The 26,244-nt window shown below is 46.3% G+C and overlaps 2 protein-coding genes across 4 annotated transcripts in view; both read left to right on the plus strand.

The window, feature by feature from the left end:
- WWC1 (WW and C2 domain containing 1) overlaps positions 1 to 5,167 on the plus strand; it is a 176,383-nt gene extending 171,216 nt beyond the window's left edge. For both annotated transcript variants that reach the window (XM_008255374.5, XM_002710366.6), the window contains exons 21-23: positions 39 to 272; positions 2,910 to 3,031; positions 4,388 to 5,167. In XM_008255374.5, coding sequence (XP_008253596.3) covers positions 39 to 272; positions 2,910 to 3,031; positions 4,388 to 4,454 — 423 coding nt within the window. In that variant the 3' untranslated portion in view covers positions 4,455 to 5,167. The remainder of the gene's footprint in view (positions 1 to 38; positions 273 to 2,909; positions 3,032 to 4,387) is intronic.
- Positions 5,168 to 12,816: 7,649 nt separating this feature from the next.
- RARS1 (arginyl-tRNA synthetase 1) overlaps positions 12,817 to 26,244 on the plus strand; it is a 33,878-nt gene continuing 20,450 nt past the window's right edge. The window contains exons 1-8 of one of the 2 annotated variants that reach the window (XM_002710367.6): positions 12,817 to 12,966; positions 14,537 to 14,671; positions 19,300 to 19,488; positions 20,733 to 20,841; positions 21,916 to 22,016; positions 22,445 to 22,566; positions 23,741 to 23,861; positions 24,471 to 24,600. In XM_002710367.6, coding sequence (XP_002710413.1) covers positions 12,922 to 12,966; positions 14,537 to 14,671; positions 19,300 to 19,488; positions 20,733 to 20,841; positions 21,916 to 22,016; positions 22,445 to 22,566; positions 23,741 to 23,861; positions 24,471 to 24,600 — 952 coding nt within the window. In that variant the 5' untranslated portion in view covers positions 12,817 to 12,921. Of the gene's footprint in view, positions 12,967 to 14,536; positions 14,672 to 19,286; positions 19,489 to 20,732; positions 20,842 to 21,915; positions 22,017 to 22,444; positions 22,567 to 23,740; positions 23,862 to 24,470; positions 24,601 to 26,244 lie in introns of both variants that reach the window. The other variant, XM_070075806.2, reaches the window with a different exon arrangement.

The following is a 26,244-nucleotide window of genomic DNA, read 5'->3' on the forward strand; positions in this document are numbered from 1 at the left end:
TAACAGTCAAGGTCATCCCAACCCCCATCCCCCCACAGCCTTCATCTGTCAAATCCCTGCGCACCGAGCGCATGATCCGCACCTCGCTGGACCTCGAGCTAGACCTGCAGGCCACGAGGACCTGGCACAGCCAGCTGACTCAGGAGATCTCGTTGCTGAAGGAGCTCAAGGAGCAGCTTGAACAAGCCAAGAGCCACGGGGAGAAGGAGCTGCCGCCGGGGTTGCGGGAGGACGAGCGCTTCCGCCTGCTGTTGAGGATGCTGGAGAAGCGGGTGAGTGGCAGCTGTCCCAGTGACAAGGGAGCGGTCATGCTCTGCCCCAGGGCCAGGCAGTGGCCATGAGGGAGAGAGGCCAGCGCTTGCAAATGTGGTTTCCCCTACGTCTCTACCGATGGTGTCCTGCGGGCCCCTTCTTTGCATCAGCAAAGGCATCTGGGAATCCCTCTGCCTGCTGATTAACTGATTTTATTTTTTTAGATTTTTATTCATTCATTTTGAGAGGCAGTTACACAATCAGAGACAGAGAGAGAGGGAGAGGGAAAGCTCCCATTGACTAGTTCACTCCCCCAGATGCCCACAGTGGCTCCTGGAGCTAGGAACTCAATCCAGGTCTTGCACGTGGGTGGAAAGGACCCAAGTACTTGATCATCACTGCTGCCTCCCCTGGTCTGCATTCGCAGGAAGCGGGAGCCAGTTGCCAGTGTGGTATGAGACCCAGGCACTCGGATGTGGGACTCCGGTGTCTTAACCTCTTGGCCCAATGCCCACACCAGCTTTATTAAACCTTGAGCTCCAAGGCTCCCTTCTAGCAGTGACACCCATGTGTGCAAACCCTTGTGATTCTCTCATTTACTCTTGGGGTGTTTCCACACACTCATATTGGGCACAGCCTGTGTGCGGAGGCCTCCACACTCTCCACACTGGCCCAGCGCCTGCCTGTGCTGTCCCACAGAGCAGTCATCACCAAGAGAGAGAGGAGCCGATCACACCAGGGCTTGGTCCTGGCAAGGATCCCCTAGAGTTGGCACCTGCGGGCATCTCCAGCCCGCAGCAGTGACTATGATGGATTCCAGGGTTGATCAGAGAAAAAGGTAGAACCACAGCATAGCAGTGGTGCACCAGGCATTTTGCTTGGTCTGTGCTGACAGTTGGCAAGCACAGGAAGTCTCCTATGGCATGAGACCCTCCAAAGGCTCTGGGGGCCCGTCCACCAGCAGGGGGAATGCCAGAGAACTCCCAGGACAGAGGGGCGTCAGAGAGGGACTTAACTGTTTAGGTGATGTTGCTGGGCAGTGGGATGCGCAGTCACTGGGCCAGAGAATTCCAAGTGCAGCAGCAGCAGCAGCAGCTTGGGGACCTCTTATCTCCTTAGCATTTATCTTGCCCAGAGCTAGCATGTGTTGAATGCAGGGTATGCAAAGCAGGTATGTTATAAATGGCTTAAAAAAAAAAAAAAAGCTGCTTGTTTTAGCTTTAGTTAAAACAACTCAGTGGGTCAAAATTTGAATTTGGCACCAGCAGGCCTTTGAGCTAGCAGGTCCCAGATTGACATGAGAAAATAAACAACATAGGATCAATATATAAGGACCATCTTAGACTCATTTATAATACATAACACCTGCCACCATGGCTGCAGCCAGGACTGCTCAGCTCTGCTGAAATCCGGCTCCCACTGCAGGCTGTGACATCTTAGGCCAGGAACATGGTGGTGGACGTCATAGGCCTTGGTGTAGAAGCTCTCAGAGTTGCCAGCTGACTCCCACAGTTCATAGGTTCTGGAAGTATTTCTTCCTTTCTAATTTATTACTAATACCCTGTGTACTTAAAAGCCAGGTGGGAGTAAGAGCACTAAGGGAAAATAAGCATTAGAAAGGTTAAAGGAGGAGAAGAAAGTGAATATATCCCAAGCCTACAGTAACCCGGTTTTAGTTGGCTGTTATGTTTATCTTTGATCCTGATAGTAAAGGCAATAAGAGTAACAAAACAAGTGCCTTTATGTCCTGCCTTAAAAAAATATAAGCTAAGAAAATTTGACCTTCAAGTATTAAAAAGAAAAACAGTTCAGGCTCTCTGTGTTTTGTTCTGGACTTGCATAGGTTTTGTGGGGCTGGGGGTATAACATTGTACCTAAAGCTCTTAAGAACAATGGCATGGTTTGGAAGTGGGTCACTACTGCTTCTTAGTTGCTTATTGTTAGATAAATTTCTTTTTGTCTTTTGTGGGTTTTTTTTCGATTTATTTTTTTTATTTGAAAGGCAGAATGACAGAGAGAGAAACAGAGAGAGAGATCTTCCATCCACTGGTTCACTCTCCAAATGACTGCAAAAGCTGGGGCTGGGCCAGGCTGAAGCCAGGAGCCAAGAGCTCCATCCGGGTCTCCTACATGCATGGCAAGAGGCCCAACTACTTGAGCCATCCACCACTGCTTTCCCAGGTGCATTAGCAGGAAGCTGGCTGAGAAGCAGAGCAGCTCGGACTCAAACTGGTGCTCTGATATGGGATGCCAGTGTCGCAGTGAGCAGCTTAACCCACTACTCCATGACACTGGCCCCCAAAGAAATGTTGCACAAAATTTCTGAACCTCACGAGGTTCATGTTTGAAGCTCGGTCTGTATAGCAGAAGGAATTAGAAAAGTCTGCCTTCCTAGGTGGCCTGGCAGCGGCACACAATGCACCTGGCATCCCTCGCCTTCCCTCTCCCAAGAGATCCACAGAGGTACTTAATTCCCTGGCCCTCCAAATCAGGCCACTTCCACAGATGACACGAACACTTCCCCCCTCTTACCACCATTGAATACAGCAGATCCCACCATGGAGCAGGAAGAGGCTGCCTTTTACTCCTTGCTGTCATCACTTGGGACAGCAGCTTCCCCTTGACTGACCCATTTCTTTGCTTGCTCTGCCCTGCAGGTGGACCGAGGCGACCACAAGGGTGAGCTGCAGACAGACAAGATGATGAGGGCGGCCGCCAAGGATGTGCACAGGCTTCGAGGCCAGAGCTGCAAGGAGCCCCCGGAAGTGCAGTCTTTCAGGTAAGCCGTGGCCGTGGCTGTGGCTGGGGCCAGCGTGCCTTTCGCTTTCCCAGCCAGCATCCACCGTCTCGCTGCTCCCCCGCACTTCCTCCCAGCTGTCTCTGTAACAGATGCTCATCCTCTGCCAAGCCGTCCCTCGCGGTCCCTGAGCCCTGCCGTGCGCTTCCCTCGCCTGTCTTTTTCAGTCCCCACGCAGCTCGAGCTCATTTGTTAGGTCCTCCTGTTTAATGAATGAGCCACCTGCTCCGGCCTTTTCCTCGTAGCGTTCCCGTCACCGGTAATTGCAGAGGACTAGCTGAATGACAAATAAGCCGGGGTGACGGATGCTCGCCAGGCCTCCCAGGCTTGCCTGCTGCCTGCAGGACCTCAGGGAGGTGCTTTCTAGTGGCTCTGGAGCCGGGTGTATCGTAGGAGGTCCCCACATGCTGTTTGGCCTGGGCCTTCCATCCACAGGGGGCCTTGCACCCAGACGTCTGCCTGCACGTTTGTGTCTGTGCTAAAAGCAGAGTCTTTGGTGGAATACAAACACATACGAAGCTGCAACTTGTGGGACCGTGTTTTTGGACACCTCTTAATTTTTTTTAACAAATTAAAAACCGAAAACAAACACTGGCAATGGCCAAAGGGCCTTTGTAAACTCTCAGTGGCCCTTGCTTTGAACTGATGGTGGCTAGTCACTCTCATGGGCCCCCTAAAGCAGTGGTTCTCAACCAGGCAGGAGTTTGTCGCCACCAGAGGACAACTGGCAGTGTCCATACCTTATTGAGGATCACAACCAAAAGCCAGGGGTGCTGCTGACATCTCATGGGTACAGGCCAGGAATGTTGCTACGTGTACAAGACAAGCCCTCACAATGAAGAATTGTCTTGCCCAGGGTTGAGAATTTGGCACTGCAGTTAAGATGCCACTTGGAACAGCTGTGTCCCATTTGCAGGGCCTGGGTTCAAGTCCAGGCTCCACTCCCAATTCCAGCTTCTTGCTAATTTGCACCCTGAGAAGTAGCAGGTGATGGCTCAAGCACTCGGGTACCTGCCACCTGTGTGGGAGACCCAGATGGAGTTGCTGGCTCCTGGCTTTGGCCTGGCCCAGTGCCAGCTGTTGCAGGCATCTGAGAAGTGAATCAGTGGTTGGGAGTTTTCTTTCTCGGCCTGCTTCCCTCTCTGTCTCTGGCTCACTTACTCTCTTTTTGACCTGGCCCAGCCCAGCTGTTGCAGCCATTTGGGGAATGAACCAGTAGATGGAAGACCTCTCCCTCTCTCTGTCTCTCTGTCAATCAACTCTGCCTTTAAATAAATAAAAAAATCTTATTTAAAAAAAATAAAAAAGCCTGCTGCTAAAGAATGGCCTCGTTTTCAGGGAGAAGATGGCATTTTTCACGCGGCCCCGGATGCACATCCCTCCCCTGTCTGCAGATGATGTCTAGTCGCCAGACCGGCATTTGTTCCGCTGACCGCGCTGTGAGCATTGACTGTGGCTGAGATTATTTATGTGGTGTTATATGAAGGTACTGAGTCACAAGTCCTCCAGCACTCTCACTGGTTTGAAAACCAATGGATTCTTTTTTAGTTTGGGTTCTACTATTATTATTAAAAAGGAAAAACACACACAAAAAAAACCAGCATTAAAATGACAAGATTGTATAGTTTGTATATTTAGGAATGTATTTTTGAGAAAGAAAATTTAAATGAACTAAAGCAGTGTTACGTCGCTGCTCTTCTTAATAAAATTGTTTAGTTTTTTCTTTTTCTTTTTTGTACAGCTCCATCTTTTAGAAAATCTACTGCAGTAAGATAGCATCTAGGGGACGGTCATCCTCAAAGGACGTCCCGTGGATGTCGCAGCACAGCTAACCTTTCCTAGTCAATGTATTTTGTATGATACGAAAAAAATGCACAGACACCATTGGGGGGGATTCAGAGGTGCCCCACCCCAATCTTCAGGAGCTGTGATGTGTTTTTATGTGGCCGCCTGACTTGGAGCAGGCAGCACGGGGCTGGCCGAGCAGCCAGGTGCATGCTGGCGACAGGCCACTCCGGTCTCTGATGCCCAGTGATGCCACTGATGGGAGTGAGGGGAGGGCTATGGCAAACTCCATTCAGTTTGATCTCCTTCAATAAAGTGGCCTTTTGAAAAGAATCTTCTCATTCTTTGTCCCTCCTACTGATGTGTGAGCCTCCCTTGGCCCAGCCTCGCTTTCCCACCCATCCTCCGTCCTGGAAGCATTTTTCTCCACTCCGGTTTGTTCACTACATTAAAATGACAGCTCAGCTCATTGGGAATCCCAGCTCCCAGCTGCGACTGGGAATGCTCTCTCTGTGCTCTCTCTCCCCTTGTGGAATTCCACCCACACGCTGAGAGCTGACTTTGCAGTTTCATCAAGTGAGTATCCATCCATGTCATCCCCAGCTTGATCAGGGTGCATCTGGCAGCATACGGGTTGTACCAGGTGCTGTGCCTGAGGCCCCTGATGCTACCCAGCTCAGAGTCCTAATGAAGCTACTGTCTTTGCTGACCCTGTGACCTCATCTGCCCTTGTGGAAAGGTCACCGGACACCATGATGAGGAAGACGACCCAAGCCAGACAGAGTAGTGTATTCCTGTGGTTACCATAATTGGATCAAGCATGGCAAGGGGGTCTGGCTGGGCCAGACAGAGCTTGCCCTGGCATTGTTCATCTGAAGATGAGACTCTGTTCTCCCACATCTACCACTGTGGTTTCAGCTTTGGAAAGACACCAGTCAGCATAATGAGTCCAGCCTACAAAGAGAAACAGGTGCAAGAAGAGAGGCAAGAATGAGAGTGTCCTGGGTGTGGGGAGCAATCCGGACTAGACTAAGTTACTCGAATTAGGACTTATTCTATGCATCTGCTCTCCCACAATATGGCGCTGGGAAAGAAGTAAACAGCTTCCGCACAGCTGCCTCCAGTTCAACTAATAAACTGTAGGACTTGCTCCTGATTGGAGAGCAGCGTACTCGGCGTGTGGGCAGCCGAGTTGGGATTGGCGGAGGAGGACTATAAAGGAGGAGAGAGACGGCATGCATCAGTAACATCTATGGGGAACATCTAAGGGAACCCGTGCAGCCCCCGAGAGAACCGGCCGGCGGTGTGCCGCTCCCCTGCGGAAGTGGGGAATGCGGCCAGGGGGAACTGCCCTTCCACGGAGGTGGAAGGGATAGTAGCCAACCCGGGAAGAACCAGCAGCAAACCCGGGGAGGGCCGAGCAGACGAAAGAACAGCGCAGGGTCCTGTGTCGTTCCTCCACGAAGAGGGGGAGCGACACTGGGGGTGTTGTGGCCTAAATTCAGGGATACCCACAGTCTGCAACCTCCTCACTATTTGTATTCTGTTCGCTGAGCCAAGCCGAGAATGCTCTACTAACACATTGAAGGTCACGTGACAGAATTTCTTCTCCCAGTTGCACGTGGCTCCGTGTGCAGCTCTCCCTCCGAGGAGCTGCCCCCTCACACCCCCACAGTTCCACTTCTATGAAGCAGAGTTCCGCACGCCCTCCTTGGGTACAAAAGAGGCTACGTGGAGTGTCTTCTGCTGGTGCACTAAGCATGTCTGCGAAGAGCCAGACCAGCAGTGGAAGCCGGGAGAGCCTCTTCCAGCCGTGGTGTTTGAATTTCCCATAAGCAACTGCCTACACGGGCATGTGCATGCCTGGAAAGACGTCAGAGAACAAGTCAAGAAATGTCCACGTGGAATCACGCATGGTCTTCTCTGGAATCTTCAGGAAAGAGGCCCAGAAACGTGAAATGGCCTGCTCAAGTCACACAGATGGTCAGTGGCTGGGGCTAGGAGGAGATTCTGTGTCCGACTCCAACCTCTCTTCTCTTTCAATCCCAGTGAGTGTTTTGGGTGGCACTACCATGTCACAGGGGGCCCTAAGTTTTGAAAATGAAGGGGTGGAAGCCTGTGCAGCCCCTCTCTGCAGGAGGAGAGGGAGAAAGGCAGGGCCCGAGGATAGTAACCTAAGACAAGGCTCATGAACCCTGCTGGGTCCCACTGCCCCACCATGAAGGAAGCCAACAATTTCCTTTTTGCCTTATTGTGTGATTGGCATCTGTCCTTCCTGCCTTGCAGAAATTCTAACCACTGAGATTCTTGCAGTCACCTGACCCCTGGCTAACTGGGCTCCAGCCACACTGACCCTCCACTGGTGGCTTCCAGCCACCAAGGCTTTGCAGTTCAAGGTCCTTGTGCTGGGACATTCTGTTGCCTGGGTCTTCATGCTGCCTGCCCATGCCCACTCTGTCGCTTGCTCCACCATCAGATTTCAGTGCAAGCCTTGTCCCTCCAAGAGTCCTAACCCACCCTGGGCTCCCTACCCAGCATTGTCCCCGTGCAGTTCCGTCTGACTCTGACCTGATGTGTTGGTGGAGAGCACTATCTTTGCAGTACAGTGTCACGTCCTCCCCCACTGTCTCTCCCCTGTGGAGTGTTGAGCTCTTAAAGCAGGCCCCTTAGTGTCTGTGAGACTGTTGCAGACTGGCTTCTTCATAAATGTTGGGGAATGAGTCAAATGAATGTAATGAGAAGTCTTCCCCAAGGGTGTGCGTATCCTCTGCTCCTTTGTCATTCCTTACCAGGTAGTCTGGAAGGTTCTGGGAGGACCAGGAGTCCTATAGACTGTTCTTGTTGGGTGTCCAGATTCAGACCCTCTCTGATCCAGCTCGATGCTATGCACCCCACTCCCAAACACACACATGACCCGAAAGCATAAAGAAGCAGAAGTGATTGGGAACGAATACACACACACACACACACACACACACACTCACACAGAGAGAATGTGTCGGTTCTTTGAAGAAAAAGGCAGCTAATTTACCCTGAAGTCCATCCTTTTCCTTTTTAACCTCTGTGTTCTTATAACATCTAGGTTTTATTTTTTTAAAAAAAGACTTTCCATCCACTAATTCACTCTCCAAATGACTTCAGTGGCTGGAGTTAGTCCAAGCCAAAGCCTGGAGCCCGGAACTTCATCCTAGTCTCCTGTATGGATGGCAGGGCCCAGGTATGTGCACCATCTTCCACTGCCTCCCCAAGCACATTAGCAGGAAGCTGGATTGGAAGTGGAGCAGCCAGGACTCGAATCACTGCTGCTAGACCAGTTATTTTAACAGCTATCACTGCAGAAATACAAAGGTAATCAAGAGCCACAGAAGCAAATCTTTGCACCCAGTGTGTCCTAGGCAGTGCTCTCAAGTTTACTTATTTTTAATTCCTTTGTCCTCATAATGACCCTAAGAGATACTCATAATAATCTTTGTTTCACAGTTGAGAAAACTGGTCCAGGAGGGTTAAGTCGCTTGCCCATGGGGCATGTTTAGTCCAGTGGTCAAGATGCCAGTTAAGAGTGCCTGGGTTCGATTCCCAGCTCTCGCTGCTGACTCTCCCTGCTAATGCAGATCTTGGGAGGCAGTGGTGAGGACCCTGCTCCCTGGACTCCTGTCAGCCACTTGGAAGAGTGGAGCGAGTTCCCAGCCTCCCTCCCATGGCAGGCATTTGGCAAGTGGGCCAGAGGATGGCAGCCTCTTCTCTCTGCTCTGTCTCGTGTGTGTGTGTGTGTGTGTGTGTGTGTGTGTGTGTACGTGTACACGCATGCGCCTTTCAGGTAACTTGAAAAAAACAACCAGAAGATGACTTGCCCGACATGCAGTTGGTCAGTGGTAGTATGGGGAACCCCAGCGTGTGCTCTCCAAGATGCTTCACAGCAGTGACAAGTCCTTGTCATAGGTCTTTCCCCACCCTTCCAGGTCCCTCCCTGAAAACCACCTCTACTGCCAGTTACTGCCACATCCTTCCAGAGGGGCAATGCAAATTTAATCTTCTGTTTCTATCTAAAACTATATAATAATGATATTATTCCGTGTCTTGTCTTTCCTCTGTGATGCATCTATAAGCCACCCCATGCTTTTTAACAACTGTGTAATATTCCACTAAACAGAGCTATCATAAATCACCTGAAGGATGTGTATGGTGTAGCCAATCACTTGCTTTTACAAACTGTGTGATTTCTCTTTTTAGCCACATACCTTTCACACATATCTGATGTATCTGTAGCTACACTATCAGAGCTTCGTGTGCAACTGTACAGTCCCTCTCAGTTATTCTCAGCATGCTTGCTGTCTCTGTTGCTTGGAGAGCAGTGGAAGCAGATGTGACTCTGGAACCTAAAAGTCAAGGTTGCAGCTACTTCCAGCCCCAGGATTTTGCACAAGGTGATGTTCCCTTCCATAAGTGACGCAGAGACCACTGGGATCATCACAGTAGGTACAACAGATGTGGTACTGATGAATGGGATTCTATATTCTAGAATGCTATAATATAGTAAGGAGTAGAATCTCTGATGTGGCAAATATAATCATGGGTTTACAAGCAGCCATCGAGTCCCTCATGACTCTACTTGAGTCTCATCAGGAATAACAAGGATGTATGCTTGGCATTGTAGCACGTTTCTCCACTTGCATTTATGCATTTGACTGTTGGTTTTATCTCTGCTTATTAGAATGTTGGAGACACAGGGCAGGCGCCATGCATATCTTGCTTGGTATTTTAGCCCCAGGCAGAGAGCGGTGCCTAACAGATGGCAGAACCTCCAGGTCAGTCGGTGAGTGAATGAAGCGAAGACCAAGTGCTAATTCCAGTCCTGCTAGGTCACAGCAGGAATGGGAGCCAGCACTTTGCAGTGGTGCTCGGCCGTCTTGACAGGCGGTGGTGATAACCAGACTCAGTGCAGGGTTTCTCCAAACAAGGCGTGGATCCTGCTGTGCCTTGGAACTCAGCATCGCTGTGCCCCAAAAGCACAAGTGTTGAGTGCTTGGTCCCCCAAGTCTTAAGTTAATGGCATGAAGAAGGCTGAAGCCTAATCCAATCATGGTGTCTCTGGGTGCAGCCTTTAGGAAGTGAGGGAAGGGGGAAAACTTGTTAGAGTGGGGACTGTGATCAAATTGTGGTGCCTTTGTGAGGGGAGGCACAAACACCCACGTGCTCCCTCTCGCCACGTGGTGCTCTGCCAGCTGGGGATTCTGCCGGTGAGAGCACCGTCACCACATACTAAATGAGGGGTGCCACCCGATCTTGGATGATGAACCTCCAAAATAAACCTGTTTGCCTCATAAGTAGCCTTTGTCAGGCATTCCATTAGAGGGATGAAACACTGACCGAGATACCATTGGCAGCACGTGAGACTGGTACTAGTGTCCGGCTAGTGTCCGGTCTCCTTCCTTTTTGTTTGCAAATAAATACAGTTCTTGCCACAGGCCATTTGCTTGTTATCCGCTCTTCCTAGGACATCCCCTGTCCTTTCAGTTAGGAAGCCAGTTCTTGGGGCAGACATTAGGTACAGTAGTTAAATTGCTGCCCTTGGGGCCGGTGTGTGGCACAGCATGTGAAGCCACAGCCTGGGACACCAGCATCCCACATCAGAGCGCTGGTTCGAGTCCCAGCTGCTCTGCTTTCTGATTCAGCTTCTTGCAAAGGTGACTGGAAAAGCAGTGGAAGCTCCTGACTCCTGGCTTCAGATCGGCGCAGTTCCAGCCATTGCGGCCATTTGGGGAGTGAACCAGCGGATGGAAGAATCCTCTCCCCACTCCCTGCCTCTGCCTCTTTGTAACTCTTTCAAATAAAATAAATAAATAAATAAAAATGTTCTAGACTCTGTTGTTGCTGTTTTGGACTGGACCAGCAGGTGGAAGATCTGTCTATCTCTTCATCTGTAAGTCTGCCTTTCAAATAATAAAGTTTAAAAAAAAAAAGCCACTATTGTTAAGAGGCTGCTTGGTACGTCTGCATCTTGGGTTCCTGAGATCAAGTTCCGATTCTGTTGCTGATGTCAGCTTCAAGCTAATGTGCAGCACGTGAGGCAGCAGTGGTGGCTCAGGTGGGAGACTCGTGTGAGTTCCTGGCTCCTGGCTTTGGCCCCTGGCCTGGCATGTTGTTGGCTTTTGGGGAATAAACCGGCAGGTGGGATCGCTGTGCCTTTCAAATTAACAAAAATATATATTGGGGCAGGTGTCTCACATAGCAGTTAAAACCCTGCTTGGAACATCACCAAATCCTCTATCAGAGTACCTGGGTTGGAGTCCAGCTTCCTGTTAATGCAGATCCTTGGAGACAGCAGAGATGGCCCAACTCGGGCTCCTGCACCCATATGGGAGACCTGGGTTGAGTTCCGGGCTCCTAGCTTCAGCTTGGCCCGCCTCCAGCTATTTGGGGCCAGTCATCTGGGAGATCTGTTTTTGTCTCTTCCCCCTCTGGCTTTCTTTCTCTCTACCCTTCAAATAAGTAAAATAACATTTTTAAAGTTGTGATGAGATTTTGGGTATTAACTCAAACAGCTACACTGGGATATGAATTTTAGAAATTCTTTTATGAGGCATGCATGCAAAAAAGCTCTAAGTACCACAGCTATGGAGCTAGGTGCCCTATCCCTATAAGATGTATATCGCAGGGTATCTGTTTAAGAGTTTAACATACACACACACACACATGCTCTTTATGTATTTATATTACTTAGTCTTTAAAAAGGAAATGCTGTCCTATGCAGCTACCTGGATAAACCTGGGACATTATGCTGAGTGAAGTGGACAGAATACAGCAATAGAGTTACCACATGAACTCACTCACGTGTGCAATCTAAGAGCTCATAGAAGCTGAGGGTAGAATCATGGTTGCCATGTCATGGAGGTGGGGACAGAGAACTGAGTAGGTCAGAGGGTGCCAACTCTCCATTGGAAAGGTCGCATGCATTCTGGAGAGCTAATATATAGGATGGTGACCACAAATAATACTGTGTACTTGAAACTGGTTAAGAGATACTTGTTATTTTTTTTTTTTTTAAAGATTTGTTTGAAAGGCAGTGTGACAGAGAGATAGAGGAAGACAGAGACATCTTTCATCTGCTGGTTCACTGCCCAAATTGCTACAACTCCTGGGCCTAGGCCAGACCAAAGCCAGGAGCTTGGAGGAAGGAACTCCATCCAGGTCTTCCACGTCAGTGGCAGGGGCTCAAGCACGTGGGCCAGCCATCTGCTGCTTTCCCAGCGGCCTTAAGTAGGAAACTGGATAGGAAGTAGAACAACCAGGACTTGAACCTACACTCTGATAGGCTATGCCAGTGTCCCAGGCAGCTGCTTAACCTATTATGCCAGAACGTGGAGCCAAGAGATGAGATCTTTAGCATCTTACACACACCCATCCGTGCACGCTCACATAAAACACAAAATTGTGCGTTAATTAGTTTGATTGTAGTAATCATTTCACAATCGACATGTATCAAAACATCATGTACCTAATTAATATATACGAGTTTTGTCAGAGTGTAGTAAAACTGGGAGAATAAAAAGTACATTAAAGGTTTGTAAATGTCACCTACTCAGATCTTATCCCAAGCAAGTCACTCTATCCCATTAGTCTCCCGTCAATTAAAACACTTGTTTTTGTGTCTGCTCTTTCCACTCTAAAAGGTGGCCTCTGTGACTGAATCTGTATCTGCCAGTCTGGCATACTCTGGCATATTTGTGCAATAAATGCTTATTGACCCAGGGAATGATTTGTTCATCTGTCCCCATTTCACAGAGGAGTAAGCTGAGGCCTCTGAGGGAGGTTCTAGGTAAGTGCCTCTGTCCATATCAGTCCTAGCATAGGACAGCTCTGGTCCGCCTAAACAGTTAGTTCTCTCCCCTTGCCCAGATGGTCGGAGGGCTGCAGCCCAGCTCCCAGCACAGGCATCCTCGTAGTGTCGCCCGCGTCCCGCCAGGGGGCAGCAGCGGTGGCGGTTCCCAAAACGACCGAAACCGAGAGGCTAGAGGGGGTTTCCGCTTCCGGACAAGGCTGGTCACTTCCGCTTCCGGCCACTTGGCGTGTGGGGCGCAGAAGAGAGGATGGAAGGACTTGTGGCTCTGTGCGCCGCGCGGCTGCTGCAGCAGGTGAGATCCTGTGGGACCCCAGGGAGGAACTTGAAGGGGAGGGAGCGGGGCCTGGCTCCAGTAGCATTAGCGACGGGCGGGGCGGCGGCCAGGCTGGGATCACCCTGGTGTCCGACGCCGGGGGCGAGGTCCAGAGACCCAGGAGTGCGTTGCCTCGGGCGCACACGCCCTCGGAGGGACCGATTTCCCTGCTGCGCTGGGGCAGAGGTGGCAGAGGAAGAAGCGTTTATTCCGAGGCCGGTGTGGCTGTGACTGTGTGGGAAGCGGAGGCGCCTGGGCTGTCCCAGGCGTCCTGGGGGTCTGCGGTGGGCTGGACGCCGTCCGGGTCAGTGCGAGTCTCCAGACTGCCGCTTCCCCGCCCACGCGCTCCTTCAGTGAATGCAGGGGCTTGGGCCACCTGATTAAAGTACGGACACCTGGGACCCGTGTGTCCCTCTCAGAATTTCTCTGCTACGGCGCGGGGAGGTTGCCGATAAGCCCAGGGGCGTTTCGTTACCACCCGGTGCGTCCTGCCTTCACCTCTGCGGGGGGTGGGGGGGTGGGGGGCACGGTTGGCGTTCATACAGGTGGCAGTGGCACTGCCCAGGTAGTGACCCGTTAGGCCCAGGGGAGGAAGGCTGTAAGAAAGCAGTTTACCGCAGCCTCTCCCCTTGCGAGAACTCGCTCGTGCTGCGAAGTCGGCAGCCGCAGAGTGCATTTGGTCAGGTGAATCGGGAAGTCATTGAGCGTTGCGAGCCATATGTTTCTTAGCACTGAGTTGTGACTTAGAAATTATTTAGGTAATTTCTGAAGACTGGTTAGTTCAGCCTCTGGAACGTAATGCACGTTTCTTCTATAACACTTTTTTTTTTTTTTTAAGAAAATACATTCTGTAGTTATAGTTGTCTTCTGGAAGGTAACTAACTCTCAAATTTCAAATGAGAACTCTCCCTGGCTTGCTTGCTTTCTGAATTGATGTCTTGCAGTTTATGTGTATAAGTGCAAAATTGGTCTAGGACCTAAGGCCCTGGAAATTGTAGGAAATGCAAGCGTGGGGGTCCATGTGTGGCCCTGGACTCGAGGTGCTGATTGGGACCCCTGCAGCCCATGTGGGATCTCCTGGAGTAAGAGCCCTTACTGCCTCTGGCTTCCTGCTGATGCCACCTGCAGGTTGCAGGGTGGTGTCTTAAGTACTTGGGTCCTCCCATCCGGTCAATGATCACATCGGAGCCCCTGGCTTAGACCTGGCACCCTGATTCTTGGGGACATTTTGGTGAGTGAACTAGCATGTGGAAGCGCTTTCTCTCATGCCTTTCAAATAAAAAAGTTTTTTAAAAATGCAGGTTTTCCATGAACTTTCTGAAGATTCTGTCTGCTAAGCATTCCTGTTCCTCCCCAGGAACAAGAATATGTTAATATTAGTATGTTACTATCAGCCGGGAGAACAAAGCCAGTGCTTTTCCAGGTGGAAATCGGTCATTTCCGTCACCTCCCTCGTGTCTTGCTCACAGGAAACGAACAAGTTTATGGTGCAGTTCATCTTAGAATGGAAGCCACTGATCATTCTGAGCAAAGTGCCTTTCTTTTATAGGAAAAAGAAATCAAGTCTCTGAATGCTGAAATTGACCAGTTGAAAAACCGGGTCTGTTTAGAAACTTCCCCAAATTTGGAGCACTTGCGAGAAGAAAATTTAAAGTTGAAGTATCGCCTAAATATTCTTCGTAAGGTGAGTCCTCTGCATTCCAGTTTCATTCTCTACTTTGGATTTTGTATCTTTTTTTGAAAAAGCTTTGTTAATGAATATTCTGTAAGTGTACCCTGCATAATTTGAGAAAAGGAGGTTGGAAACCTTATCCTTCTCTGTGCAGTGAACAGGTTAGGGCTCAGTTAATTGGTTGGCATTTTCCCGTCCTTCCTGGATGCTTTGAAGTATGTCATCATCCTGAATGATGAGCTCATTTAGAGTGGGATTTAACTAGGGTTGACACTTGACTTTGGATCGCTTATGCCCATGCCTGAATATATCCACATTTCTTCCCTGCACTAAGTTAATTGCTTGACAATTTTTAGTTTATATTTTGTAGTATCTTTTTTCCCTTGATAATTCAAAATACTTTGTAAAGCTTATGTGGTATTTATTTAATGACCTCATAACGTAACAGTGTTTATCAGTTTTGTCAAAAAAAAATCAGCTTGCTTCAGTGTTTTGGCCTGCTTTTCAAGTTTGCTAATGACACATTCCGGGGCTGACCTCATTCCCATAATTGTTCTGTGTGTGTGCTGATTTCAGACAGGCTGCGCTGGTGTTACATCTTTTCTCCATGTTCTCCAAATCATAGCCTCTACCTGCTCCATTGTCATGAAGTCTCTTTTATTACATTTGCGATCAGCAATGCTTGAAGTAATTTGACCTTGAAACCTTTTAAAAATCACACAGTTACCAAAAGAATCACTTCTTTCTGGTTACATCATTCATTCTGCACATTCTTAGGCTCTCCTGTCAAATTTATTTTACATCAAAAGTATTGTTGACTGCTAATAGGGTATTTCAAAAACTTTGTGGAAGGTAGAATAAAAAGGCTATTTTGGTGCAGAGAGATGAAATGCATGCATACAAGGGGTCTTCAAGAAGAAATTGAAATACATATGTAAAAAGATACTTATGGTATATTAGAAAAACTGCCTAAATTTCCAATTTTTCTTGTACCAAAATAAACATTATCTTACATGTCCATTTTCTACAAGCTGTTTGAATTACCCTCACATGTCTTAGAGGCTATGAGGGGCCCCATATAAGGGGAAGTACAGTGTATTCTATTACATATATATCTGGCGTGCAGATTAGTTCACTTATATGGATAGGAGAATGTTGTCAGTGGAGTGTGGATGACACATCGAAATTTTTTTTTAAAGATTTTATTTGTTTACTTGAAAGAGTAACAGAGGCAGAGAGAGAGAGAGAGAGCGAGCGAGTGAGTGAGCTGTTCATGTACTGGTTCACTCCCCAGATGGCCGCAACGGCCAGAGCTACACCAATCCGAAGTCAGAAGCCAGGAGCTTCTTCCTTGTCTCCCACGCAGATGCAGGGTCCCAAGGACTTGAGCCATATTCTGCTTTCCCAGGCCATAGCAGAGAGCTGGATCGGAAGTGGAGCAGCCAAGACTGGAACTGGTGCCCATATGGGATGCCGGCACTGCAGGCATCTTTACCCACTATGCCACAAGCCAGTCCCACATCAATTGTTTTATAAATATTTTGCTCTAGCAAGTAAGCAGCTGGACACAGACACACAGCACAACTTAAAATAGCAAGCCTCTTGGGTAGTGCTGTGGCTGTCTACTCCACCTGGCTCGCTGTAGCCTTGCGTTCAGACTCGGAACACTTTTTGGATTGTTGTCTTGGTGGTGTTTTAACCTTGTTTTCATTAACTTAGCTCTCTGAGTTGTTCCATATGCATACTTCCATCAAGCTGTTGTGTTTTTAAGTAGTCTTATATTTATTTAGTGCTTATTAAGAATTGTATGCACATTTTTACTGCTGATTTTTTTTAAAGATTTATTTATGTATTTGAAAGGCATAGTTACACAGAGGCAGGGAAGGGAGAGAGGTCTTCCATCCACTGGTTCACTCCCTAAATGACCAAAGTGGCTGGAGCTGGGTAGATCCAAAGCCCAGGAGCTTCTTTTGGATCTCCCACTCGGGTGCAGGGGCCTAAGGACTTGGGCCATCTTCCACTGCTTTCCCAGGCTAAAGCAGAGAGCTGGATCAGAAGTAGAGCAGCCAGGACTCGAACTGGCACCCATACGAGATGCTGGCACTGCAGGCAAAAGCTTTTCCTGCTGTGGCACAGTGCCAGCCCCTACTGGTACTTTTAAGATTGCTGTTGTCATAGGTGCTTATGTTACAAAGTCAAATTGATTTTGAATAATTGGCTTCTAATCTTAATTTTTGCAAAAGGTACTATTTTGAGCATGTAACTTTTTTACATATTGTGAAATTTTTCAGAATATTTAGGTCAGGTTGTAGCAGAGATGCTCATGCTGCATTGCCCTTTTTTTTTTTTTTTTAAGATTTATTTAGTTATGTATTTGAAAGGTAGAGTTAGATCTTTAACCCACTGGTTCCCTCTCCAAATGACTGTAACAGCCAGGGCTGGGCCAAGCAGGAGTCAGGAGCTTCTTCTGTCTCTCCAACCTGAATGGCAGATGCCCAGGCACTTAGGCTATCTTCTGTTGCTGTCCAGGGCACATCACACCATTTGCTTTTTGATTAAATTGTGGTTAGAGTTTATGCAGTATTTTCATTTGTTTTCTATTAAAAGCATATGTGCTGGGGACGGCAGTGTGGAGTAGTGGGTAAAGCTGCTGCCTGCAGTGCTAGTATCCCATATGGGCGCCAGTTCAAGACCCAGATACTCCACTTCTGATTCAGCTCTCTGCTATGGCCTAGGAAAGCAGTAGAAGATGGCCCAAGTCCCTGGGGCCCTGCACCTGCGTGGGATACCCAGAAGAAGCTCCTGACTGTTCAGATTGGCACAGCTCCAGCCATTGCGACCATCTGGGTAGTGAACCAGTGAATGGAAGATCTTTCCCTCTATATAACTCTGCCTTTCAAATCTTAAAAAAAAAAAAAAAAAAGTGGATATGCTTATTTACCATTATTTGATAAGCTTCTGTACCTTATGTGTCAGGAGCAATGCTTGGTGGCAAGATTAGACTTTCCCTGCATCCAGCAGTGCAGTGGTAGACACACATGATGTTGGGGAGGGTGAGAAGTGCAGCAGGAGAGGTATGTGCCATTTCAATGGGTACATTCTCCTTCAGAGGGAATCAGAAAGAGGAGTTCAGAATGGTCCAAAATGGGATTATTTAGCAATAAGACAAAACTACCTGCTTTTCTGGTATATTGATACTACTGGTTTTGTTCCTTTTCATTTTGTGACTTAGAAGTGGTCAGTGTTTCTTTGGAGAGAATGTATTTTTCGTTTGTTTTTTGATCATTGAGTATTCATTTCTAATATTGTATAATATTATATAATATTGTATATATTGTATAATTTCTAATATTTATAATAATATATAAGTAGTTACTTAGAACTGAATTTTTTTTTTTAAGATAATTTATTTGAGAGGCAGAGTTACAGACTGAGGGAGAGACAGAGAGAGGTCTTCATCTGCTGGTTCACTCCCCAAATGGCTGCAATAGCCAGAGCTGGGATGATCTGGTCAGGAGCTTCTTCATGGTCTCCCATGCAGGTGCAGGAGCCCAAGCACTTGGGCCACTTTGCGCTGCTTTCCCATGCCATCAGCAGGGAGCTGGATCGGAAGTGGAGCAGCCGGGACCTGAACTGACACCCATATGGGAGGCTTAACCTACACATGGCATTGGGCCCCAGAACTGAATTTTTTTTTTTTTTTTAAGATTGGTTTATTTATTTTAGTTAGAGGAATAGAAAGAGCAGTATTGCATCCTCTAGATCACTTTGCAAATGGCTGCAACTGCTAGGGCTGGGACAAGCTGAAGCCTAGAACTGCATCCGGATCTCCCATGTAGGTGTAGGGGCTCAAGGACTTGGGCCATCTCCCATTGCTTTCCCAGGCACCTTAGCAGGGGGCTGGATCAGAAGTGGTTCATCCAGTATTCGAACTATTAGCCCAGGTGTGATGTTGACCTTGCAGATGGCAGCTTAAGCCACTGCACCACAACACTGGCTCCAGGACTGATTTTTTAGGGTTTTTTTTTATTATCATTTTTATTTGAAGGGCAAGGACAGAGGGTCAGAGACTGATCTTCCATCTACTGGTTGACTCCAAAACACCCCTGTGTCAGGGCTGGGCGAGGCTGAAGTCAATAGTCCAGAACTCCACGTTGGTCTCCCACATGGGTAGCAAGAACCAAAGTACTTCAGCTGCCACTTGCCCAGGGTACGCATGCATTAGCAGGAAGCTGGATCAGAAGTGGAGTAGCTGGAACTTGAACTGTGCACTCCAGTTTGAGATGCAGGCATCTCACATGGTGACTGCACCAAACACTAACCCCAGGACTCATTTCATACTAATTTCTCAGAGCTTTGGAGACTGAGAGGATTCAGAAATCCCTTCCTACTGCCCGCCCCTGGTTTCTGTTTTGATGGAACAAATGTAGATAATAAGACATCAGGGCTCTTCCCATGGATGCTTTAGATGCCATGGGATGAATTTGTCCTGTTACATACCTCGGTAAGTCCCAGCCACGAGAGCATTACGCTATGAGTGCATGTTCACATTTGGTTTTTCTCAGCACAGCGGAAGGTTTGGGGAGGTGTTACACAATGGTAGAGAATTTTATTAACATATTTCCAGTGTTTGCCTACAGAGTCTTCAAGCAGAAAGAAGCAGGCCAACTAAAAATATGATTAACATCAATAGCCGTCTCCAGGAAGTCTTCGGTTGTGCTATTAAGGCTGCCTACCCAGATTTGGAAAACCCTCCTTTGTTAGTAACACCAAGTCAGCAGCCTAAGTTTGGGGACTATCAGTGCAACAGTGCTATGGGTATTTGTCAGGTAATGTATTCCTATGACTTTGCTGAATATCTTAAGTATTACCATCATTACCCTGCCTGTAAAGTAATAGCAAATTATTGTATCCTTAATGAAGAAGACGTTTTCCAGTTTGAAGAACTTAAGAGGCATGCATGCTTTCAATAGTTTTTAAAGGAAAACAGGGATTTGAATTTTCATTTAGGTTTTATGTTCTCGATATTTAAGTGTTCTCAATATTTAAGGGCCATAGTTGGTGTGATTTTTATTTTGGCACCTTTTTTCTTTTATGTCCAGTGTTGCTGTGAGTTGTTAATGACTGCTGGAGGTGAGAAATTAAAAGTTACTGTTTACCATATAGCATCCTCATCGGTGATTTTATGCCATTGTGGTGTCTATGCGGCAGGCTTTCATTTTTATTTCATTTTGTATGTATTTCATTTTTAGCAGTGATACTGTTGTGTTTGTGGTTAGCTGCACCTGACTTGGTTCATTTACCTTTTGTTTGCTATAGAAGAAAGGGTTTCTCTGAAGAGTCCAAAATCTTTTCTGTAAGCATGCTGTTTATTACTTACGTCTGAGTATTGTATGCCTTCATGACTCAAAAACTGGAAATGTAATTATACTGAGACCAGGCTTTGTAGCTGTAGACATTGTTGCATCTTTATTTTAATGGTTCTGGGATGTGTGTGTAACTCAGTTTCAAATGAAGAGCCTGTGGCTTTGGCACTTTCCTATTCTCCTCTTTCTATTGAGGCTTTAATTTGTTCACAAGGTGAGAGCTGTACTTCTGTGTTTCTGCCTTTTGCTGACTTTTATTTATTTTTAAAGATTTGCTCATTTACTTATGTATTTGAAAGACAGAATTAGAGAATGGGAGGGACAGAAGAGAGCAAGTGATCTTCTGTCTGCTGGTCCACTCTCCAAATGGCTACAGGACTAGGTCTGGGCCAGGCCAAAGCCAGGAGCCTGGAGCTCTGTCCAGGTTTTCTCATGTGGGTGGCAGGGACCCAAGTACTTGGATTATCTTGAGGCGTTTCCAGGCACATTACTAGCAGGGAGCTGGATCAGAAATGGAGCAGCCAGGACCTGAACCAGTGGTCATATGGAATGCTGACATCACAGGCATGGGCTTAACCCCCTGTGCCACAATGCCAGTACCCTATTAGTGATTTTTAATGTAAAATGTGTCTTATTGTCACTTGTGAACTTCCAAGCAATTTTGCTGAAACCTGTTGTGTAATGAATCGTTTTGTTTTGTGTTGCAGATGCTGAAAGCAAAGGAACAAAAAGTTAATCCAAGGGAAATTGCTGAAAACATTACCAAACACATCCCAAACAATGAGTATATTGAAAAAACTGAAATTGCTGGTCCCGGTATGATACAATGCTATCCTTAATGGTTGTATTGATAATCAAGTCCTTTTTGAAATAAAAAAAAAATAATTATAGGGTTTAAACCAAACGAGAGAATGAAAGCACTTTGAATTTCAAGTTAGGAAGTGGAGATTTTCATCTAGATCCAGCTTCTACTTAGCTGCCTGTTCTTGGATGAGATTTTTTGCCTCCCTGTGATTCAGGTGTGCTTCAGCAAAAGGGCCCTATGTTTTCTGATAAGAGTTGAACAAATCATGTACTCCAAGGGAAAGGACCATGAATTAAGGGGGTAGCTTTTCAGAAACTGGTGAGGCTTTGAAACAGATTTGGAGACAGGGCTTAAGTCAGGGTTCCAGGTGGTGTTTTAACCCAGAAGTTTCTCCTGATGCTGCTCAGCACTCTGAAACCAGCATAAGTGAAATTGAGAAAAATATTTTTTTCTTTTTTTAATATTTATTTGAAAGAGTTGGAGAGAAAGATCTTCCTTCTGTTGTTTCACACCCTAAGTAGTGGCAGTGGCTAGGGCTGGGCCTGGACAATATCAGGATAATGCAATTCTGTTTTATTCTCCACCCTTGGGTGGTAGGGGTCCAAGCACTTCTGCTGTTTTCCCTCTCACGTTATCAGGGAGCTAAATCAGACACTTAACCTGCTGCTGTACCACAACACTGACCCTTGCGAGAGTGAACAGTCATTCAAGTTAGGAGACTTTGATACCTGTCCTGGTCCAGTAAGCATGGGAGACCCATATGGGTGACTAATGGTGACACTGAGCTAGTTATGCCTGGAGACCAGGGCAGTGACAGGTCACAAGGGCTGTTGGGGCAGGGAAGCCAAAGGGTCTATTTGGGGCATTCTCCTCCATTCTAGCCCTTTGTCCCCTACTCCCTTCTGAGATGAGATGTGATGAGATCTACCCCCCAGCATTCCCACTCCCCAGCTGGGGCTTGGAATAATTGCATCTTTTCTGCTCCTTTGTCACATCTCTGGGTTGGAGGGAAAAACAAAGGCAGACATTTATTGGGTAGGGGGGAAGATGGGAGACTGATACTTTTCTTTTCTGCTGTGTATTAGGTTTTATTAACATCCATTTAAGGAAGGATTTTGTATCAGAACAGTTGAGCAATCTTTTGGTGAATGGAGTTCATCTACCTGCTCTTGGAGAGAATAAAAAGGTATATTTGAAATCTTACAGTAACATCTCAGGAGCACATGGAAAGTGCTGTAACAGGGATTCACTTTTTATATTGAGATTTACTCATTAATATTTGGATTATGTACATAATTTAGAAGTATCTCCTGATCTTGACTTTTTTTTTTTTTTTTTTTTTTTTTTTCCCTCTTCATTCCATGGATACTGTCATTGGCTAACTGGTATTTTTGTAGGTGTTGATGAAGTTTGGAGTAGATAATTTATATAAATCAGTTTGGGTCATTGCTTTTCACTTAGTTATGTACAAACATATCCATTAGAAAATCCAGCGCACTTGAATTATAATTAAAACTCATGTGAAGTCTGAGTTTACTATTAAATTTTTTTAGTGAATGTGTTAGTAAAATGCTCGTGTTCCTTTTTAAAAATTTATTCTTCTATCTATTCCAGGTTATAGTTGACTTTTCCTCCCCCAACATAGCTAAAGAAATGCACGTTGGACACCTCAGGTCGACTATCATAGGAGAGAGTATGTCCCGCCTCTTTGAATTTGCAGGATATGACGTACTCAGGTTGGTGATGTGTTTGTTTGGAAATTTCTATAGGAAATGAAACGGGTCACTTGAGAATTTTTGAGTGAATTGTAGGTTCAATTCTGCTTTATAAATCACTCAGTAAGCCTTTAAATGTGTCCTGGGCCTCTTGTGTGAACTGATTTGCTGTGTAAAGACTCTCAGGAGATGAGAACATTTCTTTAAGAGTTTATTTTTTTGAGAGGTAGAGGTACAGACAAAGAGAGGGAGAGACAGAGACAAAGGTCTTCCATCTACTGGTTCTCTCCCCAAATGGCTGCAACAGCCGGAGCTGGGCCAATCTGAAGCCAGAAGCCAGGAGCTTCTTCCGGGTATCTCACGTGGGTGCAGAGGCCCAAGGACTTGGGCCATCTTCTACTGCTTCCACAGGCCATAGCAGAGAGCTGGACTGCAAGAGGAGCAGCTAGGACTCGAACTGGTGCCCAGACGGGATGCTGGCACTGCAGGTAGCTGCTTTACCTGCTAAATTACAGCACCGGCTCCAGAAACATTTCTTGAGTACCTTAAGTATACCAGGGGTTTATAGGTAGGGAAAAAGCAAAGTAAGAAATAGATCGTGTTAGATTGTATGAGCTGTGGTAGAACTGGAAAGTCTGAGAAAGTTGGGGCATTCTGATACAAGTAAAGATTAGCCACCATGAAGAAGATAATCAAAGAAGGAAACTGTAGGAACAATGAGGAGGCTGTTAGGATATAGCGGAGAGATTTACTGGTGGTTTGGCATTAGATGGAAATGGGAGCATGAGCAGTAATCGACAGATTTTGAAGAATTTTGTCTATTGACATTTGGGAACTGTTGGTCCAAATCACATTGGTTGAAAAGGCAAATTTTTGATAAGATGGTAGAAATGACCTTAGGTCTCATTTTCTCAGTTGGGTTTGCAATACACAAAGTGCAGTCTAATGATAAGAAATGTTTTTATTCAGCAAGTCCTGAATGCCTGCTGTTAAACAATCTGACAACTGTATGTACAGCACTGAACATAACAGATACAGCCTTCATAGGAAACAACAAAGTAAACATACTACCGAATGCTGTGCACTGGCACTTAAATGTTAGTGCATCCCAATGAAATGTTACTCTAATATAAATGTCTTACTGTGTGGTTTTTTGTTTTTATATTTTTAATGGTTTTATATTCTCTGGTGTTAGGATAAATCATGTAGGCGATTGGGGGACCCAGTTTGGCATGCTCATTGCTCACCTGCAAGATAAATTTCCAGATTATCTAACAGTTTCACCTCCTATTGGGGATCTTCAGGCATTTTATAAGGTTTGATATTCATTGTTACATTATTTATGTGTATGCTCTTGCCTTTTCCATAAGGAATTCACTGTGGTATTTGAAGCTACTATGGAATAATGAGGACCACAGTTCCCCTCATATGTAAATGGCACTCTTGAATTTAAATTACTTAGGAAACATAAACTTGGCGCATGTATTGGGCTAGCCATAATGATAACACAGTCACATAGGTGAAGACATAAGCATTTTCACTGAGGGCACTTCCTTGAAGAATTGAATTCTTTTCAATTCCTAGACCCATTCCAATGTGCTTGTTCAAGTAAAAAGTAGATCCAGCGCATCTGGCTGTTATGTGTATATACAGCTATTTCCTACTCCCTGACATGTCTGTGCTTTATTTTTTTGTATCATTTTGCTTATTATTTAGTGACCATCTTTCACTGCTTTCCCAGATGCATTAAAAGGGAGCTGGATTGAAAATGGGCAACTGGGATTTGAACTGGAACCCATATGGGATGCCAGTGTTGCAAGCTATGGTTTAACAAGCTATACCACAGTGCTGGCCCCAGAAATGAATAAATTCTATAGAAACACAAGATTGGATCTTTTTAAAGCTTTGTATTTTTTTAAAAACAGGAATCTAAGAAGAGATTTGATACTGAGGAAGAATTTAAGAAGCGGGCATACCAGTGTGTAGTTCTTCTCCAGAGTAAAAGTCCAGATATTATAAAAGCTTGGAAGCTTATCTGTGATGTGTCCCGCCAAGGTGAGTTTCTGGACTTCGTTTGTTGGTTTTGTAGCAAAAACCTAGCATATACTTTTTTGAAGTCATTATTAAACTTTTGAGAATTTTTTTTTAAGATTTACTGTATTTATTTGAAAGAGAGAGCAAGCTAGAGAACTAGAGGTAGAAAGCAAGAGGTCTTCCATCCACTGGTTCATTCTCAAAATGGCCACAATGTCCAGAGCTAGGCAAATCGAAAGCCAGGAGCCAGGAGCTTCTTCTGGGTCTGCTATGTGAGTGCTGGGCCACGCTCAGCTGCTTTCCCGGGTGAATTAGCAGGGAGCTGGATCAGAAGTGGAACAGTTGGGGCAGGAACCAGTGCCCATATGGGATGCTGGCACTGCAGGCCAGAGCCTGAACCAGCTGCACCACAGAGCCGATCCCAGTATTTCTTCTTAATTCTTACACCAAAACTGTAACAACCAGTAAGGCAGTTTGCAATTAGAAAATAGGAAAAAATCTGGATCCTGGTGCTGTGTCCTGGCTCCTGACCCAGTTCTGGCCATTGCTGCCATTTGGGGAGTGAACCAGCGGTGGAAGACCCCCCCCCCCCGCTACCTCTCTCTGTGACTCTTTCAAAAAAATAAAATAAATCTTTTTTTTTTTTTTTTTTTAAATCTGTTCACAGTAATAACCAAAGTTATAGAACACCCAGGAATGAATTTACCCAGAAACGTGTAGGACCAAAATGAAGAAAAAATCACAACAGAGTATTTGACTAGAGCATGCCATGCCACATTCCCTAGTTCTCCAAATTCATTAATAGTTTTAAGACAGTTTTAAGTTTTTAAGATTGATATCATTTTAGAGGTCACTTTGAAGAGTAAATAGATAGGGGGCCGGCGTCGTGGCTCACTAGGCTAATCCTCCACATTGTGGCACCGGCACACCGGGTTCTAGTCCCGGTCGGGGCGCCGGATTCTGTCCCGGTTGCCCCTCTTCCAGGCCAGCTCTCTGCTGTGGCCAGGGAGTGCAGTGGAGGATGGCCCAAGTGCTTGGGCCCTGCACCTGCATGGGAGACCAGGATAAACACCTGGCTCCTGCCATCAGATCAGCACGGTACGCCGGCCGCGGCGGCCATTGGAGGGTGAACCAATGGCAAAAGGAAGACTTTTCTCTCTGTCTCTCTCTCTCACTGTCCACTCTGCCTGTCAAAAAAAGAAAAAAATTTTTTTAAATTAAAGAATAAATAGATAGGAATAATTAGTATATTTTTGAGAAAGAAGAACAGTGACCGCATTGCAGTGATGTATAATAAAGTATTAAAATGCTACCAGTGTTAATGTTGTATCATTGCATGGCTGGACTACTGAGTGGCAAGACTTAAAAGAAATGAGGAAGTTTGATAAATATTTCATCACCAGATAGGAAAGTTCTTGTTTACAGTTAAAAGTGTTTTTAAAAAGTCTTGTTTTTTTGTTTTTGTTTTTGTTTTTCATGAAAGAGTGAGATATTTTCTGACTATTGATCTCCTTCTCAAATGCCCACAACAAGCAGGGCTGTGCCAGCCGATAGCCAGGAGCCTAGAACACAGACTGGTTTTGCTACGTGGGTGACCAGAACATAGGTACTTTGTGCTAGGGACGGGAAGCTAGAATTGAGAGTGGTGCCTGGACTGACATTAAG

The sequence above is a fragment of the Oryctolagus cuniculus genome, chromosome 6 (genome assembly GCF_051225735.1).
Source record: "Oryctolagus cuniculus isolate XC-2025 breed Fujian yellow rabbit chromosome 6, ASM5122573v1, whole genome shotgun sequence".
In the NCBI taxonomy this organism is placed as follows: domain Eukaryota; kingdom Metazoa; phylum Chordata; class Mammalia; order Lagomorpha; family Leporidae; genus Oryctolagus; species Oryctolagus cuniculus.